A 21,682-nucleotide genomic window follows, 5' to 3' on the forward strand; every position below is an offset into this window, starting at 1 on the left:
ACCTCCTGGGCTGGGAGCTATTCTGAATTCTGCTTTTCTCTGTCCATGATTTGCCCTTTGTCTTCCCGAGGAGCGGAGGACGTAGATCCTCATCTGCAAGGAATTGCAGTGAGACCCGGCAAGTCAGGAATGATGGTTCAGGAGCAGGGAAACTTTTCCTCCATCCTACCGGAACGAGACCATTATGGGCAGCTATAGGAAGTGGCAGTGAATGAAAAATTCATGCAGGGGACTATCTAATTCCTTATGCAGTGGGGGGAAAAATTCCAAAGACCAACAAAGTACGTTTTTTCATGTTTGCATCTTAGAATAATGCAGATATCGAGAAAGCTCTAAATGTCAATGGAAACTCCTTAAACTGTTGGCTCTTACTACAGCTAGACTTCACGCCTTTTTCGACAGAGGCTTTGTCGACAGATACTGTCGAAAAAGCCGCTGTCTTAAAAGAGCGTCGAGACTATATCCAGTTCTGTCGAATAAGCAAGACGCTGTTTCGAAAAAGCACAGTTTACATGCAATAGCGCCTTTTTTCAAAGGAGTACTTTGGAAGAAAGGCGTCCTTCCTCGTAAAACAAGGTTTTACTGACGTCGACAAAACTGCCGTGCTCTGTTGACTTACTGTCGACAGAACGTGGTGGTAGGGTAGATGCAGGTATAGTTTTGTCGACAAAAGGCCACTTTTCCCCAGCAGGGAAAAAAATCAATTTGCGAATAAACCATGAACACAACAATAACAAAATCCTCTTCACTGAACACCAACTGTTGATGTAATAACCAAAAGAAAATCACTTTTTTTAAACGTGTCCTAGAAATATGTTATTTCGTAACAATGCCCCAATAATTTTCTTGAACATTTCTTTAATTGCAAGCGCACGTTTCTTTGGCAATAATTTAAACTGAATATATCCGAGTTGCCCAGATTGCAAACGATAATGAAGCCTGGTTAGTGATTGTGACTATGAAATGCTAAGGGAGATTAGCAAGGCTATAAAATAAATAATAATAATAATAATAATAAACCCTCAATATAGTGGGGGATTTCAACTATCCCCATATTGACTGAGTACACATCATCTCAGGACGGGATGGAGAAATAATATTTCTTGACATCTTAAATGACTGCTTCTTGGAGCAGCCAGTTCAGGAACCCACAATGGCAGAGGTTATTCTTGATTTAGTCCTAAGTAGAGCACAGGATGTGGTTCAAGAGGTGAATATAACAGTTCTGCTTGGAAATAGTGACCATAATGTAATCAAATTTAGCATCCCTGTGGTGGGAAAAACACTGCAGCAGCCCAGCACTTTAATTTCAGAAAGGGAAACTACAGGAAAAGGAAGAGATAAGTTAAACAGAAATTAAAAGGTACAGTGACTAAAGTAAAATCTCTGCAAGCTGCATGGAAACTGTTTAAAGATGCCATAGATACTTCTGAGATGTCTAATCACAAGAGGAGTCAAGAAGAGCCCTTTCCTCGGTGACTCGAATCCCTTCCATTGTCTTATTCCTTCCCTCCGCAGCTTTCACATCACCTGCCGATGAAGGAAATGCCCAACCGAAGCACCGTGACCGAGTTCCTTCTCCTGGGCTTCTCTGATGTCCGGGAGCTGCAGATTTTGCACTTTGTGGTGTTCCTGGTGGTTTACTTGGCTGCCCTAATGGGGAATCTTCTCATCATCTCAGCTATCGTCCTCGATCATCTTCTTCACACCCCCATGTACTTCTTCTTGGTGAACCTGTCTATCCTAGACCTTGGCTCCATCTCCGTCACCCTCCCCAAATCCATGGCCAACTCCCTCCTGAACACCAGGTTGATTTCATATCGTGGATGTGCTGCCCAAATCTTTCTCTTCGTCTTCTTTGCTGAAGCCAATATCACCTTGCTCACCGTGATGGCCTACGATCGGTATGTCGCCATCTGCCAACCACTTCACTATGAGCGAGTGATGAACAAGGGGGCTTGTGTCAAAATGGCCACCGGTGTCTGGATGGCTGGTATTGTCTACTCTGCCCTGCACACCGGGAACACCTTCCGGTTACCCTTCTGTCGGTCCAATGTCATCCACCAGTTCTTCTGTGAAATTCCCCCGCTCCTCAAGCTGGCCTGCTCCGACTCCTACCGCAGTGAAGTTGGGCTTCTCACTGCTAGTGTGTTTTTATCTTTTGTCTTCTTTGTTTTTATCATCGTGTCGTATGGGCACATCTTGAAAGCTGTGCTGAGAATCCCCTCGGAACAGGGCCGGCACAAGGCCTTCTCCACCTGCCTCCCTCACCTCGCCGTGATCTCCTTGTTGATGTGCACGGCCGTCTTTGAGTACCTGATTCCTACCTCCAGCTCGGCCTCAAAGGTGGATCTGCTGACGGGAGTCCTTTACGCTGTGGTGCCTCCTGTGATGAACCCGGTTATCTACAGCATGAGGAATAAGGAGATCAAAGCTGCGCTGAAGAGATGCACTGGGTGGAGGTGATTATCCAGGAAAGAATGAGTCCTTCATTTCATTGACTGTGATTTCATTCTGATTATCTAGATTGCTATTGTCAACCTGATGACAAAATTGTCTCATTGAAAACGTAAGAGAAAGTCCAGCTATGAAGTCAAAAACATGGGCCAAGTCAAATAAATTGGTAAAGTATGTGAATCAGATCAGAATCAATTTAGCAATCCACAAATTACATCTATCTATCTATCTATCTATCTATCTATCTATCTATCTATCTATCTATCTATCTATCTATCTATCTATCTATCCCCACAATCCCCATCTATCTATCTATCTATCTATCTATCTATCTATCTATCTATCTATCTATCCCCATACACCCCCTCTATCTATCTATCTATCTATCTATCTATCTATCTATCTATCTATCTATCTATCTATCTATCTATCCCTACAATCCCCCTCTATCTATCTATCTATCTATCTATCTATCTATCTATCTATCTATCTATCTATCTATCTATCTATCTATCCCCACAATCCCCCTCTATCTATCTATCTATCTATCTATCTATCTATCTATCTATCTATCTATCTATCTATCTATCTATCTATCACAAATTTGCTGGTTGTGTTTTACTTCATCTTATGATAGATAGATAGATAGATATTGATGTATTTTGAAAAATGGGTGACAATGGATTATGCATCTTTTTGGCATTCTATGCCCGTGGATGACCAAGTCATGATATTCCTGGAAGTTTTTATTATTTGCTGTTTTGTCTTTGAATGTTTCCGTAACGTTGGTATATGCAGTGCACAGGTCAAGACAAGAGTGACAGAGGGAATGGTCCTCATTCCTCTCTCTACAATACCTTGTGGCGTGACTATCAATAAAAGTCGAATCTGACTGTCGGAACTAAGAAAAACCCGCATAAGATCGGCCATACTGGGTCAGACCAAAGGTCTATCTAGACCTGTGTCCTTTCGGCTGACAGTGGCCAATGCCATGTGCCCCAGAGGCAAGGAACACAACAAATAATCCTTACATGATGCCTCTCCTGTCACTGATTCCCTGCTTCTGACAAACAGAGGCTAGAAAAACTATCTCTGCCCATCCTGTCTAGTGGCCATTAATGGATCTAACCTTCATGAATTTATCTAGCTCTTTTTTATTATATTTGTGGCCCTCACAACATGGTTGACTGAGGGATGAGTGACAAAACACTTCCTTTTGTTTCTTTGAAATTATAATAAAGAATAAAATTATCAGACACATAGACTACGTCTAGACTGGCATGATTTTCCGCAAATGCTTTTAACGGAAAAGTTTTCCGTTAAAAGCATTTGCAGAAAAGAACGTCTAGATTGGCACGGACGCTTTTCCGCAACCTCCCTGGGTAATTTATTCCAGTGTTTCACCTTCAGGGAGGTTCACTCCCTGAAGAGCTCAGAAGCTGAGGCCTAGGGGCAAAAGTTCGTTGAATCCAGAATTTTAAAGCCAACCGGGACCAAAACCGAGGTCTAGTCTGCCATGGGTCCTGGGATCTCCTCAGAAGGCCCCAATTCCAGTCCCTTTTCTTTGGACCAGAATTACAAAGGGATTCAGGGACCTACAGATGGGGACAAGAATGTTAATAGGATTTAGCAAAGTTCCTAGGTATGCTGCTTTACAATGGGAGTTAGACACTCACTCTCTTCATTTCAACCCCACTAGGATCGTAAGAACATAAGAACGGCCAGACTGGGTCAGGCCAAAGGTCCATCTCGCCCAGTGGCCAATGCCAGGTGCCCCAGAGGGAGTGAACACAACAGGGAATCATCACACGATTCCTTCCCTGTCACCCATTTCCAGAGAAACTGAGGCTAGGGACACCGTTTCTACCCAGCCTGGCTAATAGACATTGATGGACCTAACATCCATGAAATATCTAGCTCTTTTTAGAACCCTGTTAAAAGTCCCAGTCATCACAACATCCTGTGGCAAGGAGTTCCACAGGTTGGCTGTGGGTTGTGTGAAGATATACTACCGTTGGTTTGTTTTAAACTTGCTACCTGTTCATTTCACTTGGTGCCCCCCTAGTTCTTATGTTATGGGAGCAAGTAAATAATGTTTCCTACATAAGAACGGCCCGACTGGGTCAGACCAAAGGGCCATCTAGCCCAGTGTCCTGTCTGCCCACAGTGGCCAATGCCAGGTGCCCCAGAGGGAGAGAACTGAACAGGGAATCATCATGTGATCCCTCCCCTGTCACCCATTTCCAGACACACAGAGGCTAGGGACACCATTCCTACCCATCCCGGCTAATAGAGATGTCATCCATCAATGGAAAAAAAGAGCCAACCTCATGAATTTACTTAGCTTTTTTTTTCTGAACACTGTTAAAGTCCTAACTTTTACAACATCCTCTGGCAAGGAGTTCCACAGGTTTTCCTATCAGATGCAAAGGCCAGCACGCCTTTGTAATCATGGCCTTGTGCCTATCTGATTAAGATGGACCTACGGGACTTCACTCAACGTTCAGAAATACAAAGACTCCATTGTACCCAAGAACCTAAGGGATTCTGGCACAGACATGTGAGGGACGGACGCCCTTGGACTCCCTGAGAAAGTCCAGATGCAGATGGTCACAAACACAGATGGACAGAGGGGTGTGATGAGAAGCGGGGGACAAGACTGCATGAGCTTCTGCCACCGAAGCCCGGCTTAGCAGCCAAATTGCCTGCCAACTTCTGTGCCTCAGTTTCCCCATCGGTAACATGGAGGACAATCACTGAGCTAAGATTTTGTATTGAATCCTGCAGTTAGCCGGGATCCATGGTTTGGACGCTTAATGCATTTTCATAGATAGGTGCAGATTTTCGTCACGTTTTCTTTAAACAGATTTTGCTCTCCTCCCCTCGAGGAAAGTTGGAATTCCCTCCTCTCGTGGTGAGTGAGAGGGGTCAGCCCCAGATGGGAAGCACCCACCGCTGGCACCAACAGCTGGAGGTGGGGGTGGGGGGACTGGTTTTAATGTAGCCATATGCCTGAGTTTGCAGAGAGCCTGAGTCGACAGGACCGGGGGAGGGGAACGATTCAAAGCTTCTCCATGGAGTCACCTCCCCGGCCCCATTGCTCCCCAACATCCCTGCCCCAGCAGGGGGCACTGTGTTCAGGAGGAGCACAGCCAGCCCCACCCCTCCCGCATGCCGAGGCCTGCTTCCAAGGAACTGTCTATGGGGCAGCTGGCTGAAGCCATGGGGTCAGGGCAGAGTCACCTTGTCTGGGAGGGAGCAAGGACCCTCCAGCTGCCCCACATGGGGCAGGACCTAGGGGGCAAAGCCCCAGGCCTGGCTCTGGAGGGTGGGCCCCCCGCCCTCAGCTCTGGCAGAGCCGGTGGGGACGAAATGCAGCGCCACCCGTCAGTCAGAGACACTCCCCAGCTAGTCGCAGCCCCACCCCCGCCAGCCTGGAGTTGCCCACCCTGACCACTTGGCTCTACCAGCACCCTTCCCCATGGGTGTAAAGAATCCAGGTTTAAACCCTTTCTCGGAAACAGGAAAAAAACACCCCTTTCCCAGCCCCGACGGATGTGTCAGGAATTTCCGATCAGAACCAGAGAGTTTCCCAAAACCTGGGAGCAAGCCTTAACCATCCCAGAAAATCCATCCTTCACCCAAGAAACATCCCTGATGAATGGGAAATCAAACCCCATCCATTCCTGAGAAAACTGTTTGGTTTTGAAACATCACCCGTTTCTGCCGCCACCCCTCCAAAAATCAGCCCAATTCATATACCACCCCAGTAGAGTTTCTTAGAGGGGGATCATTTATCATGATGTCTTAATGCTTGTGCTGGAGTAAACCATTGCAGATGACTTCAATGGTATGAAACTCCTATGGACTTCTGGCACCATGCACATCGAGACATTAGCTTCATTTTTTCATGATCTCCGTTTGTCTAAATGCTATCTATCTAGCTATCTAGCTATCTAGCTATCCCTCCCCATACACCCCCTCTATCTATCTATCTATCTATCTATCTATCTATCTATCTATCTATCTATCTATCTATCTATCTATCTATCTATCCCTCCCCATACACCCCCTCTATCTATCTATCTATCTATCTATCTATCTATCTATCTATCTATCTATCTATCTATCTATCTATCTATCTATCTATCCCCAAACACCCCCTCTATCTATCTATCTATCTATCTATCTATCTATCTATCTATCTATCTATCTATCTATCTATCTATCTATCCCCATACACCCCCTCTATCTATCTATCTATCTATCTATCTATCTATCTATCTATCTATCTATCTATCTATCTATCTATCTATCTATCTCCATACATTCCCTCTAACTATCTTTGGCTACATCTAGATTACAAGCCTTTTTTGAAAGAGACTTTTTTGAAAGATACATTTGAAAAAGCCTCTTTCGAAAAAGAGCGTCTCAACTACAACCAGTACTTTCAAAAAAGCAAGCCGTTTTTGCAAAAGAGAGCACCCAGGCTGTCTGGATTCTCTCTTTCGAAAAAGCATTTTCGAAAAAAGACGTTCTTCCTCGTAAAACGAGATTTTCTGTGGTTGAAAAAACTGTTGCGTTCTTTTGAGTGACGAGCCATTTTCCTTCAAAGTATCATTTATTTAGTACAACGGGAGCAAAGGGAAAAACAAGACAAAATATTGCAGAATGTTGCCTTGTCCATCACACCCCGAAACATCAATGGGATCCAAATTTCGCCTCGTTAGCTAGGGTTTGATTCACCTTGGGAAACATGACACAAACTTTTCTCTTGAAAAAAAAGTCTTTCCATCATATCAAGAACTGCACAACATTCATTTGTTTATTTAGCTAAAAGCATCTTTTTAAAGATGAGCACCGAAGCCACAATAAAATCACCAATTTCAGCCTCAAGTCACAAAATTAAAGTCATCATTTCAGCAGGCATCCTGCCATTCCTGTATCTTTCCCTTTCCTTTTGATTAGTACGGGAATGAAAAGTGGAACTGCCTCGGAAAATCCAACCCAAAGACTGACGCCGACACCCCCCAATAGATGGGGAGAACGACAAAGTTTCGAAGCACCTATTTCCCACACCCCCCAATTCACAGAGAACAGACCAGCCAGGAAACAAAATGAGACAAAAAATAGAGACAATCAAGGAAATAAGAGGAGACAAGAGGCCGCTTGTGTAGACGCAGAGTAGCGATTTTGGGATACCGAAACAGCCGTGCAGTATAGACGTACCCATGGTGATCGTAGAAGTAAGAATCCTCAAAATGGATTAATAACTTGGTTCTGACCTTAGTTGCATCAGTATAACTCTGCAAAAACACCTTTGACTTACGTGGAGTTGGCTTTCTACTATTACATAAAGATTAAGCATGTGATTTACCCATAGAAAGAACGTTTGCATCAGTTGAAGAACGAAGCACAGTCTAACACCGTGGTCATGGGAGAAGGACAGACATGTTCTTCTTGGTGAACAATGTCCATACCACCAGCTTCTGCAGGGCGGCCTTGATGTCCTTGTTCCTCATGCTGTAGATGACCGGGTTCAGCATGGGTGTCATGACAGAATAGAGAACGGCCAACGCCATCTCCAGTCCTGGGGCCGAGCCAGTAGTGGGTTTCAGGTAGGCAAAGGTGCCCGTGCCAAAGAACAAGGAGATGACGATGAGGTGAGGCACGCAAGTGGAGAAGGCCTTGTGCCGGCCCTGCCCGGGAGGGATTCGCAGCACTGCGGAGAAGATGTGCACGTACGACACAATGATGAAAGTAAAGCAGCTCAAGAGCAAACACGCACTAAAGACCAGAATGCCAATTTCACTGCGGTACACGTGGGCACACATGAGTTTGAGCAGAGGGGGGATTTCACAGAAGAACTGGTCCACGACATGGGGCTGGCAGAAGGGTAACCGGAAGGCGCTCCCAGTTTGCACGGCAGAGTTGACCGCCCCGGCCAACCATGCGCCAGTGGCCAAGTGGACACATGCTCTCCAGTTCATCACTTGCTCATAGTGCAGCGGCTGGCAGATGGCCACGTACCGGTCGTAGGCCATGATGGTGAGCACGGCGATGTTGGTCGCGGCGAAGAAGACGAAGAGAAAGACTTGGGCGACGCATCCCACGTAGGAAATGGACCTGGTGTCCTGGAGGGAGTTGGCCATGGACTTGGGGATGGTGACAGAGACAGAGCCGAGATCCAGGAGGGAGAGGTTCACCAGGAAGAAGTACATGGGGGTGTGAAGGTGGCGGTCGAGCGTTACGGCTGTAACGATGAGAAGGTTCCCAATGGAGGCCACCAAGTAGAGCACCAGGAAGAGGACAACGTGCAACATCTGCATCTCCCGCACGTCCGAGAAGCCCTGGAGAAGGAACTCGGCGCTTCGGTTGGACATTTTCTTCTTTGGGTCATTGTGTCCTGCCTGTGCCAGGAAGAACAAAGACTCTGGTTTCCATCTGGGGAACATCTCCCGAGGGGAGTGTCTTGGGGACCCAGCATCCATCAGCTGTGTGACCCAGCACAACGAATGCACCTCTCCCCGGGCAATCAGCTCGTTACTCAAGTGCATTAACACAGTAGAGTAAATGGACAGGTCTCCCAAGATGGCGGGGTGGTTTCTCACCAGGGGAGCCTGCAGTCCATAATTGTACAAAGGATGGATCAAATGACAACCCACCCCCAGCGCACCGGACACGGGTCCGTCTAGTCTGCCTGGCAAGTTGGGCATGACACGGAAGTTCTAAAACATATCGACATGGCCTGATTCCCGCTGTCGGGGGCAGAGCTCCATAGACACCCCCAGACTTCTATGCCAGCGTTTTGGTGATGACTCCACCCCTCCCCCCTTGTGGAGAGCCAGCTACTGTGTGACCAGCTGATTGGCAGCACCAAACAGCAGCCGAGTGCCAGTCGCCAAGGCAGGAGGGTCTGTCCAGGGGGTCCCTTTCGTCTCTCCCGGGTGGTGTTGCTCACTGCTCTGCATGTAGCTCTGTGCTCCGCAGGCGCATGGGCCATCGGTGGATGTGGGTTGTGTTTGGGGATCCGCCCCTGCCCTGCCCTGTTCCCCGAGGTTACCAGTCACTCCCCACCCCCTTCTGTATCTCTGTGTCCCCTGCCCATCAGTAGCTTTGGATCGCCCGTGCTTTCAAAGAGGACTGGGCAGGGTTACACAAGACAGAAGCGCATTTGAGATTATGCTGAAAGGGGGCAATATTCACCCCCCCACACACGCCTCTTACGGCTCCTTGCAAGTGTGGGTGGCGATTATTGTGAGGGCAATTTCCTTCTTACACCTACAGCTTTGTGTGTGTCTCAGGGGGGTCTCTTTTTCCTTCAAAAAACCAAATTTCCCCCTTAAAATGTGCCGCTCTCGGCAGGAAAGGTTTGATGGTCGAAATCTGATTTTGGAAAGGAAGTTTCAGCATCTCCCAGAAGGCTGGACAAATTCTGATCTGGCCTTAGTTTAAAGGGAGCGGGAAGAGTTCAGATGGCAACGTAGACGTGTGTGCTTATATTTCTCCTCCGTGGTAACGCCCAATTGAAACTGAAATAACAAACCGCCTGGGCTGGAGTTGGTGGAATTTTCCACAATTCATAATGCACTCTGTCCTCTAATGCCTGGATACTTTGATTATCTATCTATCTATCTATCTATCTATCTATCTATCTATCTATCTATCTATCTATCTATCTATCTATCTATCTATCTATCTATCTATCTATCTATCCCCATACACCCCATCTATCTATCTATCTATCTATCTATCTATCTATCTATCTATCTATCTATCTATCTATCTATCTATCTATCTATCTATCTATCTATCTATCTATCTATCTATCTATCTTCCCCACCACTGTTTTGCTTTGATGCAAAATTCACAAGTGTCCGTTCAACCCTTTGCTTTTCCCTGCCCAACGCACCGCTCCCGGCTATAAGGTCCCACCCAGCCTGGTGTCTCTCTGCTGCCTTCCCCACTGAAGTCAATGCAGGGGGATCAATGGGAAAATACCTGCCAGGCCCTAGCTGCCAGGACTCGTGGAAAGTCTGGTCCTAAGGAAGCCCCCTCCCATCACTGCGGGGCGTGTGGACTCTGCCGGGGGATTCTGGTCCCTGCGCTGGGATGCGGCAATGCGGCTCCAGCCCCGGTCGGAGGGACGTGGCTTTGGAGCGGGACCTGCCAGCCGATCTCTGTGGCTGAGCTGCATGGGGCTGGTGGGGAACGGTGCTGGCGTTGGGTGTCTGAACGGTTGGGAGGTGATTTATCCCGGGCTAATTGTCACAGGCTGGTGGGACGCGCTCCCTGGGGCCCGGCACGGCTCCGACACAGCGGCTCAGAGGCAAAGCACCTGCCAATGTCAATTGGACGTCCCCAGTGTGCTGTCATTATCGTGGGATTTCACCCTCGCGCCACACAGGGCCGGGGCCTCCCGCCCAGGAGTCCAGCCTGCTCCGGTGCAATCCGTGGGCAAGACTTGGAAAGGGATTTGGGCACCGAAAGTTGGAGCCTGGAGCAGACTGGAGATAAGAACAGCAGAACAGCCAGACTGGGTCAAACCAAAGGCCCGTCCAGCCCAGTATCCTGTCTGCTGACGTGGCCCGTACCAGATGCCCCAGAGAGCATCACATGATCTCTCTCCTGTCATCCATTTCCAGACAAAAAGAGGCAAGGAACACCGTCCCTACCCATCCTGGCTAATAGCTATTGATGGACCTAACATCCATGAATCTATCTAGCTGTTTTTTGAATCTATCTATCGATCTATCCCCATCCACCTCATCTATCTATCTATCGATCTATTGATCGATCTATCTATCTACATACACCCCCTCTATCTATCTATCGCCATCCACCTTATCTATCTATCTATCTATCTATCTATCTATCTATCTATCTATCTATCTATCTATCTATCTATCTATCTATCTATCTATCCCCACACACCTCCTCTATCTATCTATCTATCTATCTATCTATCTATCTATCTATCTATCTATCTATCTATCTATCTATCTATCTATCTATCTATCTATCCCCACACACCTCCTCTATCTATCTATCTATCTATCTATCTATCTATCTATCTATCTATCTATCTATCTATCTATCTATCCCCACACACCTCCTCTATCTATCTATCTATCTATCTATCTATCTATCTATCTATCTATCTATCTATCTATCTATCTATCTATCTATCATCTAACTTATATGACATATATACATCTCTGTCCACATATGGATGTAAAAATAACAAGAAGCTGACAGTATCTTGGATCCAGGGTACCGTTTCTCACCCTTTGAGGTTAATATGGACAAAACACCCTTGGCCAAATCCAGATCCCTTTACAATTGTTACAGCTAGGGTATGTCTACACTACCCCGCTAGTTCGAACTAGCGGGGTAATGTATGCATACCGCACTTGCTAATGAAGCCCGGGATTTGAATTTCCCGGGCTTCATTAGCATAAGCGGGGAGCCGCCATTTTTAAATCCCCGCTGCTTCGAACCCCGTGTAGCGCGGCTACACGGGGCTCGAACTAGGTAGTTCGGACTAGGGTCCTATTCCGAACTACCGGTACTCCTCGTGAAACGAGGTGTACCGGTAGTTCGGAATAGGCACCCTAGTCCGAACTACCTAGTTCGAGCCCCGTGTAGCCGCGCTACACGGGGTTCGAAGCAGCGGGGATTTAAAAATGGCGGCTCCCCGCTTATGCTAATGAAGCCCGGGAAATTCAAATCCCGGGCTTCATTAGCAAGTGCGGTATGCATACATTACCCTCCTAGTTCGAACTAGGAGGGTAGTGTAGACATACCCCTACAGAGCTCTTCTCCAATCTGTGTGCAGCTCTTTGGTCTGGGCCGCATTCGTGCATTTTTCATAGGCTGGGATCACATGATGGTCCCACACTTCTACTCATTCTCCGGGTACAGTCCCCTGTACCCCCCTCATGTTCGCTCAGCTGTTCTAACTGGGTTTGTCCGTACGATCTTCCCCCAGAAGCTGTGCCCAGGAGTGAGCCAAGTGACGAGATGTTTTTCTTTGAAGTATCGTTTATGTAGTGGAATGGGAACAAAAGGAATCACAAGACAAATATTGTAGAACAGCTCCTCGTCCGTCACACCCCAAAACCTCAATGGGATCCAAATTTGTCCTCCTTTAGCTAGGGTTTGATTTACCTTGGGAAATATGATGCAAACTTTGCTCTTAAAAAAAAAAAGTCTTTCCATCATATCAAGACTGGAACAACATTCATTTATTTATTTAGCTAAAAGCATCTTTTTAAAGATGCACACCGAAGGCACAATAAAGTCACCAATTTCAGCCTCAAGTCACAACATTAAAGTCATCATTTCAGCAAGAATCCCGCCATTCCTGTATCCACAGAATCTTTCCCCTTCCTTTTGACTAGCACGGGAATGAAAAGTGGAACTGTCTCGGAAAATCCTACCCAAGGCCTAACGCCGACACCCCCCAATAGATAGGGAGAACGATGAAGGAGAAAAAGTCACAAGCTTCAAAGCAACTATTTCCCACGCACCCCCATACACAGAGAATAGACCACCCAGAAAAACAAAACAAAACAAACTAGAGACAAGCAAGGAATTAAAAATGTCCAAACAAAGTTGTGAAACCCATCAGTCCAACAAAGGAAAGGCTGAGACGCGATAAACTGGACTGAGGACTTTGCTGATTTAATGTAGAAAGTTCTCTGGCCGTCTGGGGTGGGCCTACACAGCCCTCTCAACTCGAAATAAGATATGCAATTTGCACTACACAAAGTGGACACCTTATTGCGAATCTCTCTTGAAATACCTTCTTTTGCAATATCGAAAGAACGTGCTATTTCAAGCCGTTCCTAATCCCTCGTGCAATGAGGATTACGGGATGAGCAAAATAGCGTGCCCATTATTTCGAAAAATATTCTAAATAAGAGGCCGCTTGTGTAGACGCGGGGTAGAGATTTAGGGATACCGAAGCAGCCATGCAGTGTAGACGTACTCATGGCGATGGTAGCAGTACAAATCCACAAAATGGATTAATAACTCGGGGTATGTCTACACTCCAACACTATTTCAAATTAACTTAATAGTTAATAACTAAATAGTTAATTTGAATTAAGCTAATTCGAAATAATGCATCTTGATATAAAAACTATTTCGAAATAGTGTATCTGCACTGAGTGAACCCTGAACCGAAGTTAAGGCTGGCCGAAGCCAGAGCCGGCAGAGCATCAGGTTAGGACTTAGTGTGGGGGGGTTGCTGCCTGAGGCTAACTGAGCTCAGTGCTTAAAGGGACCCGACCCCCGCCGCAGACAGACAGTTCTCAGGGTTCCCCGCTTGCTTGTCTACCTTGATGAGGGACAGCAAAGCAGTCATGACTTGGAGTGCCCTGAGTGCCCACACTCGGGACACCACAGCACTCGGCCACTTGGAACCAGAGCTGACCCTGGGCACGCCGGTGCATCTTGTGAGGTCGTTGCCATCAGCCCGGCTGCACTTGCTGCAGGCTGCCATCGGGGGGAGACATCGGGGGGCTGTCAGGATCCAGGAGCCCTGTAGGAGAACATCCACCCTGAGGAGCCCTCAGAGCCACCCCGGTCCTCCCCACCGGGGGCTCGTGCCCCATTCCTCCCTCACGTCCTTCCACTTACCCCTCCCTAGCCCCCTTCCTGATGTCAAATAAAAGACACATGTGTTCAAAAATAGAAACTGGGTTTATTGAACAAAACTGAGGGTAATGGACCTCTGGGGAGACTGGGAAAAGGAGGTGGGAGAGGGGAAGGGAGAGGCTGCGGGAGGGGTTGGGGAAACCTGGGAGTAGGGAGCTGGAAGGGGGAAGCAAGGGGAAGAAGGGGGAGGGGAAGCTCGGGGCTCAGGGTTGGGGGTCTCCCCGGATCAACCTGACTTTCATGCAAACCTGCACCTGGGTTTGCATGTGGCCGTTGGTGGCCAGGCCACGTTCCTCTGTCTAGAGCTGAGATCATGGACGTTGGGGGCATCCCCCCCAAACCTGAATAAGGTCCAGAAACTCCACCCTGGACCAGGAAGGTGCCCGCCTTCTCCAGCCCCTGTCAGGCTCCTGGGAGCTGGCAGACTGCTCCTGGGGAGGGGTGGAGGGCTGGCTGCCAGTGGCTTCCGGGTTCATGTTTTGGAGCCACTGGGTCAGGGGCCCTGGTGGCCACTGCTGGCTCTGGGCTGGCAGGCTTGGAGCTGGCACAGGCCCTGTGGCCAGGGTCGACCCCTTCAATGTCTCCGGGGCTGGGGGAGAGGAGAGGAAGTTTTCCTGGTTGTGCCCAGAGTGGCCACCAGGGCTCTGTGGGAAGGGCTGGAGGCCCCCTATTTCGAATGAAGTGTCCACACAGCCCTTACTTCGAAATAGCTATTTCGAATTTGGTGTTACTCCTCGTAGAATGAGGTTTATCAAATTCGAATTAAGGGCTCCGCTATTTTGAATTAAATTCGAAATAGCGGTTTGCATGTATAGACGTTATTAAAGTTAATTTGAAATGAGGGCTGTTATTTCGAATTAACTTTGCAGTGTAGACATACCCTCGGTTCTTGCCTTACTTGCATTGGTGTAACCCTGTAGAAACACTGTTGACTTCTGTGGAGTTGGCTTGTTATTATTACATAAAGATTAAGCATGTGATTTACCCATAGAAACAACGTTTTCATCAGTTGAACAACAAATCATGGTCTAACACGGTGGTCATGGGAGAACGACAGACATGTTCTTCTTGGTGAACAATGTCCATGCCACCAGCTTCTGCAGGGCGGCTTTGATGTCCTTGTTCCTCATGCTGTAGATAACAGGGTTCAGCATGGGAGTCATGACAGAGTAGAGAACAGCCACCGCCATCTCCAGCCCTGAGGCTGAGCCGTTGGTGGGTTTCAGGTAGGCAAAGGTGCCCGTGCCAAAGAACAAGGAGATGACGATGAGGTGAGGCACGCAAGTGGAGAAGGCCTTGTGCCGGCCCTGTCCGGCGGGGATTCGCAGTACGGCGGAGAAGATGTGCGCGTACGACAGAACTATCAAAGTAAAGCAGCTCAAGAGCAAACATGCGGTAAAGCCCAGAATGCCGACTTCACTGCGGTATGCGTCGGCACACATGAGTTTGAGCAGCGGGGGGATTTCGCAGAAGAACTGGTCTACGACATGGGGCTGGCAGAAGGGCAACCGGAAGGCGCTCCCAGTTTGCACGGCAGAGTTGACCGCCCCGGCAAGCCAGGCAACGGCGGCCAAGTGGACACACGCTCTCCGGTTCATCACGCGCTCGTAGTGTAATGGCTGGCAGATGGCCACGTACCGGTCGTAGGCCATGACGGTGAGCAAGATGATATTAGCCGCAGCGAAGAAGACGAAGAGAAAGACTTGGGCGACGCATCCCACGTAGGAAATGGACCTGGTGTCCTGGAGGGAGTTGGCCATGGACTTGGGGATGGTGACGGAGACGGAGCCAAGGTCCAGGAGGGAGAGGTTCACCAGGAAGAAGTACATGGGGGTGTGAAGGTGGCGGTCGAGCGTTATGGCTGTAATGATGAGAAGGTTCCCAATAGAGGCCGCCAAGTAGAGCACCAGGAAGAGGACAACGTGCAACATCTGCAGCTCCCGCACGTCCGAGAAGCCCTGGAGAAGGAACTCGGTGCTTCGGTTGGACATTTTCTTCCTCGGGTCATTGTGTCCTGCCTGTGCCAGGAAGAACAAAGACTCTGGTTTCCATCTGGGGAACATTTCTCAAGGGGACTGTCTCAGGAACGCAGCATTCATCTGCCTCTCTCTGGGCAATCAGCTCGTTAGTCAAGTGCATGATCGCACCAGTGTAAATGGCCAGACCTCCCACTCATAGAATCATAGAATACTAGGACTGGAAGGGATCTCGAGAAGTCATCGAGTCCAGTCCCCTCCCCTATTGACAGGATCCAGCACTGTCTAGACCATCCCTGACAGACATTTATCGAACCTGCTCTTAAATATCTCCAGAGATGGAGATTCCACAACCTCCCTGGGCAATTTATTCCATTGTTTGACCACCCTGACAGGTAGGAACTTTTTCCTAATGTCCAACCTAAACCTCCCTTGCTGCAGTTTAAGCCCATTGCTTCTTGTCCTGTTCTCAGAGGCCAAGATGAACAAGTTTTCTCCCTCCTCCTCATGACACCCTTTTAGATACCTGAAAACCGCTATTACGTCCCCCCTCAATCTTCTGTTTTCCAAACTAAACAAACCCAATTCCTTCAGCCTTTCTTCATAGCTCATGTTCTCTAGACCTTTCATCATTCCTGTTGCTCTTCTCTGGACCCTTTCCAATTTCTCCACATCTTTCTTGAAATGCGGTGCCCAGAAATGGACACAATCCTCCAACTGAGGCCTAATCAGCGCACAGTAGAGCGGAAGAATGACTTCTCGTGTCTTGCTCACAACACACCTGTTAATGCAGCCCTAAATCATGTTTGCTTTTTTTGCAACACCATCTGCTGTGATGTGAAGTCATTCTGCCGCTCTACTCTGCACTAGTTAGGCCTCAGCTGGAGTACTGTGTCCAGTTCTGGGCGCCACATTTCAAGAAAGATGTGGAGAAATTGGAAAGGGTACAGAGAAGAGCGACAAGAATGATTAAAGGTTTAGAGAACATGACCTATGAAGCCAGGCTTCATGAACTGGGCTTGTTTAGTTTGGAAAAAAGAAGATTAAGGGGGGACATGATAGCGGTTTTCAAATATCTAAAAGGGTGTCACAAGGAGGAAGGAGAAAATTTGTTCCTCTTGGTTTCTGCGGACAGGACAAGGAGTAATGGGCTTAAAGTGCAGCAGGGGAGGTTTAGATTGGACATTAGGAAAAAATTCCTAACTGTCAGGGTGGTCAAATATTGGAATAAATTGCCAAGGGAGGTGGTGGAATCTCTCTCTCTGGAGATATTTAAGAACAGGTTAGATAGACATCTGTCAGGGATGGTGTAGACGGAGCTTGGTCCTGCCTTGAGGGCGGGGGGCTGGACTCGATGACCTCTTGAGGTCCCTTCCAGTCCTATTATTCTATGATTCTATGATTCTATGATCACACTGTTGACTAGTATATAGCTTGTGGTCCACTATAACCTCTAGGTCCTTTTCTACCGTACTCCTTCCTAAACAGTCACTTCCTATTCTGTATGTTTCTTCCTAACTGGAGCACTTCATATGTGTCTTTATTAAACTTCATCCTGTTCACCTCAGACCATTTCTCCAATTTGTCCAGATCATTCTGAATTATGACCCAATCCTCCAGAACAGTCGCTACCCCTCCTAGCTTGGTATCATCTGCAAACTTAATAAGCGTACTTTCTATGCCAATACCTAAATCGTTGATGAATATATTGAACAAAACCGGTCCTAAAACAGACCCCTGCGGAACCCCACTTGTTATGCCTTTCCAGCAGGATTGTGAACCATTGATAACTACTCTCTGATAATGGTTATCCAGCCAGTTATGCACCCACCTTATAGTAGCGCCATCTAAATTGTATTTGCCTAGTTTATATGGCGGGGTGGTTTCTCACCAGGGGAGCCTGCAGTCCATAATTGTACAAAGGATGGATCAAATGACAACCCACCCCCAGCACAACGGACACGGGTCCGTCTAGTCTGCCTGGCACGTTGGGCATGACACGGAAGTTCTAAAACATGCCGACCTGGCCTGATTCCCGCTGTCGGGGGCAGAGCTCCATGGACACCCCCAGACTTCTTTGCCAGCGTTTGGTGATGACTCCACCCCTCCCCCCTTGTGGAGAGCCAGCTACTCTGCGACAAGCTTATTGGCAGCACCGAACAGCAGCCAAGCGCCCGTCGCCAAGGCAGGAGGGTCTGTCCAGGGGGTCCCTTTCGTCTCTCCCGGGTGGTGTTGCTCACTGCTCTGCATGTAGCTCTGTGCTCCGCAGGCGCATGGGCCATCGGTGGATGTGGGTTGTGTTTGGGGCTCCGCCCCTGCCCTGCCCTGTTCCCCGAGGTTACCAGTCACTCCCCACCCCCTTCTGTATCTCTGTGTCCCCTGCCCATCGGTAGATTTGGATCGCTCCTGTGTTCAAACAGGACTGGGCAAGGATGCAGTAAAAAGAAGCCCATTTAAAGTTATGCTAAAATGTGTCAGTATTCACCCCCCGCGCACACGGTTCTTACGGCTCCTTGCAAATGTGGGTGGCGATTATTGTGAGGGCAATTTGCCTCTTATACCTACAGCTTTGTATGTGTGTCTCAGGGGGTCTCCGCTTTCCTTCTAAAAACCAAATTTCCTCCTTAAAATGTGCCGCTCTCGGCAGGAAAGGTTTGATGGTCGAAATCTGATTTTGGAAAGGAAGTTTCAGCATCTCCCAGAAGGCTGGACAAATTCTGATCTGGCCTTAGATTAAAGGGAGCGGGAAGAGTTCAGATGGCAACGTAGACATGTGTGCTTATATTTCTCCTCCATGGTAACGTCCAATTGAAACTGGGCTAGAGTTGGTGGACTTTTCCACAATTCATAATGCTCTCTGTCCTCTAATGCCTGGATACTTTTATTATCTATCTATCTATCTATCTATCTATCTATCTATCTATCTATCTATCTATCTATCTATCTATCTATCTATCTATCTATCTATCTATCTATCTCCATACACCCCCTCTATCTATCTATCTATCTATCTATCTATCTATCTATCTATCTATCTATCTATCTATCTATCTATTCCCATACACCCCCTCTATCTATCTATCTATCTATCTATCTATCTATCTATCTATCTATCTATCTATCTATCTATCTATCTATCTATCTCCATACACCCCCTCTATCTATCTATCTATCTATCTATCTATCTATCTATCTATCTATCTATCTATCTATCTATCTATCTTCCCCACCACTGTTGTTCTTTGATGCAAAAGTGTCCGTTCAACTTTTCGCTTTTCCCTGCCCAACGCACCGCTCCCGGCTGTAAGGTCCCACCCAGCCTGGTGTCTCTCTGCTGCCTTCCCCACCGAAGTCGATGCAGGGGGATCAATGGGAAAATACCTGCCAGGCCCTAGCTGCCAGGAGACACGGCAGGGCTGGTCCTATGGAAGCCCCCTCCCATCACTGCAGGGCGCGTGGACTCTGCAGGGGGATGCTGGTCGTTGCACTGGGCCGCAGCGATGCGGCTCCAGCCCCGGTCGGAGGGACGTGGCTTTGGAGCGGGACCTGCCAGCTGATCTCTGTGGCCGAGCCGCATGGAGCTGGTGGGGAGCGGCGCTGATGTCGGGCGGCTGAACGGTTGGGAGGTGATTTATCCCGGGCTAATTGTCACGGGCTGGTGGGACGCGCTCCCTGGGGCCCGGCACAGCTCCGACACAGAGGCTCAGAGGCAAAGCGCCTGCCAACATCAATTGAACATCCCCAACGCGTCGTCGTCATCCTGCGATTGCACCCTCGTGCGGCACAGGGCCGTGGGCCTCCCGCCCAGGGGTCCAGCCTGCTCCGGTGCAATCCGTGGGCAAGACGTGGAAAGGGATTTGGGCACCTGAAGTTGCAGCCTGGAGCAGACTGGAGATAAGAACGGCCAGACTGGGTCAAACCAAAGGCCCATCCAGCCCAGTATCCTGTCTGCTGACGTGGCCCATACCAGATGCCCCAGAGGGCATCACACGATCCCTCTCCTGACATCGATTTCCAGACAGAAAGAGCAAGGGACACCGTCCCTACCCATCCTGCCAGGGCTTGACAAACTGTGGCGAAAGCTGCTCGCCAGCCCCACACTGCGCATGCGCAAGACCCGCATGGTGCATGCGCGCGCCGCAAATGAACAGGGCACCCGGCAGAAATCTATTCCCCTCGGGCGAGAAGATACAATACTTTGTCAAGCCCTGCTAATAGCTATTGGTGGACCTAACCTCCATAAATCTATCTAGCTGTTTTCTGAACCTTGTTAAAGTCCTGGTGCTCAGAGCTTTCATTTGGCAAGGAGTTCCACAGATTAACGGTGTGCTGCAGATAGAAAAACTTTCTTTTGTTTGGTTTAAACCTACAACCTTTGCATTTCACTTCTTATAGTACGGAAACAAGTACATAATGTTTCCTTATTCACTTTCTCCATACCTGTCATGTTTTGATAGACCTCTATCATATCCCCCCATTCGTCTCTTCTTTTCTCAGATGAAAAGATCAAGTCTTTTTAATCTCTTTTCATATGGAACCTGATTCAAACCCCTCATCATTTTTGTTGCCCTTTTCTGAACCTTTTCCAATGCCAATGCATCTTTTTCGAGAGGAGGCAACTACAGCTGTACCCAGTATTCGAGATGTGGGCATCTCATGGATTTATATAGAAGCAATAAGATATTTTCTGTTTTGTTCTCTATCGCTTTTTAAATGATTCCTAACATTCGGTTTACTTTTTTGACTGCCGCTGCACGTGGAGAGGATGTTTTCAGCGCACTATCCATAGTGGCTCCAAGATCTCTCTTCTGAGTGATTCTAGCTAAAATAGTCCCCATCATTTTGCATGTATATTTGGGATTATTTTTTTCCCAATATGGGATTTACTGACATTCCTAAATCAGCCAGGTGTCTAAATCCCATAGGAATCCAATGGGAATTAGTCATGTCAACTGCTTCGGTGCTTTTGTAAGGCCTGTTGGAATCGGGAGGTGTGTAAACGCCTTGGGACTCCTGGCCCTATGAAGATGTTACATGCTCAGGCTTGGAACCGCAGAAACACTCGGTTGCCAACGATCTTCCTGGAGCCAAGTTTGGGCCTGAGCCACTGCTGTGTTCCCTCCTGTCCCATGTCCCACGCCAGTCGGGGATTCCTACAGGACGTGAGGCTGGGAAGTGCAAGTTCCTCCGCTGTAAGGTGTCCCTCGCAGTCACATGGGAACAGGACGCGTGGCCCGGGGGGTGAGGTATCCTCAGTGGATAGGAGAGACATCGCAGACACACACACACACACACACACACACACACTCCCAGCCACCCAGTGACACTCCCAGCCACACATGCATACACACACACACACACACACACACAGACACCTCACACCCACACCCACACACACACACACACAGACACCTCACACCCACACCCACACACACACACACACAGACACCTCACACCCACACACCCCCACACCCACACACCCACCCACATACCACACACGCATGCACACGCAGAGATCACACCCACAAGCACACCCACATTCACATACACACCCAGACACCACACACATACCACATACCCACCCA

General features: G+C 48.2%; 3 protein-coding genes across 3 annotated transcripts; 1 reads left to right on the forward strand and 2 right to left on the reverse strand.

Annotated features, from left to right (window-relative positions):
• The first annotated feature begins 1,545 nt into the window (after positions 1-1,545).
• Positions 1,546-2,466, forward strand: LOC102447264 (olfactory receptor 14C36-like). Its single transcript, XM_006124816.4, has one exon. It carries the CDS (start codon positions 1,546-1,548, stop codon positions 2,464-2,466), a length of 921 nt encoding a protein of 306 aa, XP_006124878.4.
• Positions 2,467-7,889: 5,423 nt separating this feature from the next.
• Positions 7,890-8,816, reverse strand: LOC102447758 (olfactory receptor 14C36-like). The gene has a single exon (XM_006124818.4). The coding sequence runs from the start codon at positions 8,784-8,786 to the stop codon at positions 7,890-7,892; it is 897 nt and encodes a 298-aa protein (XP_006124880.4). The 5' UTR covers positions 8,787-8,816.
• Positions 8,817-15,161: 6,345 nt separating this feature from the next.
• LOC106732787 (olfactory receptor 14I1-like) lies at positions 15,162-16,112 on the reverse strand. The gene has a single exon (XM_014579271.3). The coding sequence runs from the start codon at positions 16,110-16,112 to the stop codon at positions 15,162-15,164; it is 951 nt and encodes a 316-aa protein (XP_014434757.3).
• Positions 16,113-21,682: the final 5,570 nt, after the last annotated feature.

Source organism: Pelodiscus sinensis, chromosome 30, assembly GCF_052426305.1.
Source record: "Pelodiscus sinensis isolate ZL-2025 chromosome 30, ASM5242630v1, whole genome shotgun sequence".
Classification (NCBI taxonomy): Eukaryota; Metazoa; Chordata; order Testudines; family Trionychidae; genus Pelodiscus; species Pelodiscus sinensis.

Bases quoted from the DNA above. Each gene is read 5' to 3' on its own strand.
- LOC102447758 (XM_006124818.4), bottom strand. From the start codon at position 8,786: ATGCAGATGTTGCACGTTGTCCTCTTCCTGGTGCTCTACTTGGTGGCC.
- LOC102447264 (XM_006124816.4), top strand. From the start codon at position 1,546: ATGCCCAACCGAAGCACCGTGACCGAGTTCCTTCTCCTGGGCTTCTCT.
- LOC106732787 (XM_014579271.3), bottom strand. From the start codon at position 16,112: ATGTCCAACCGAAGCACCGAGTTCCTTCTCCAGGGCTTCTCGGACGTG.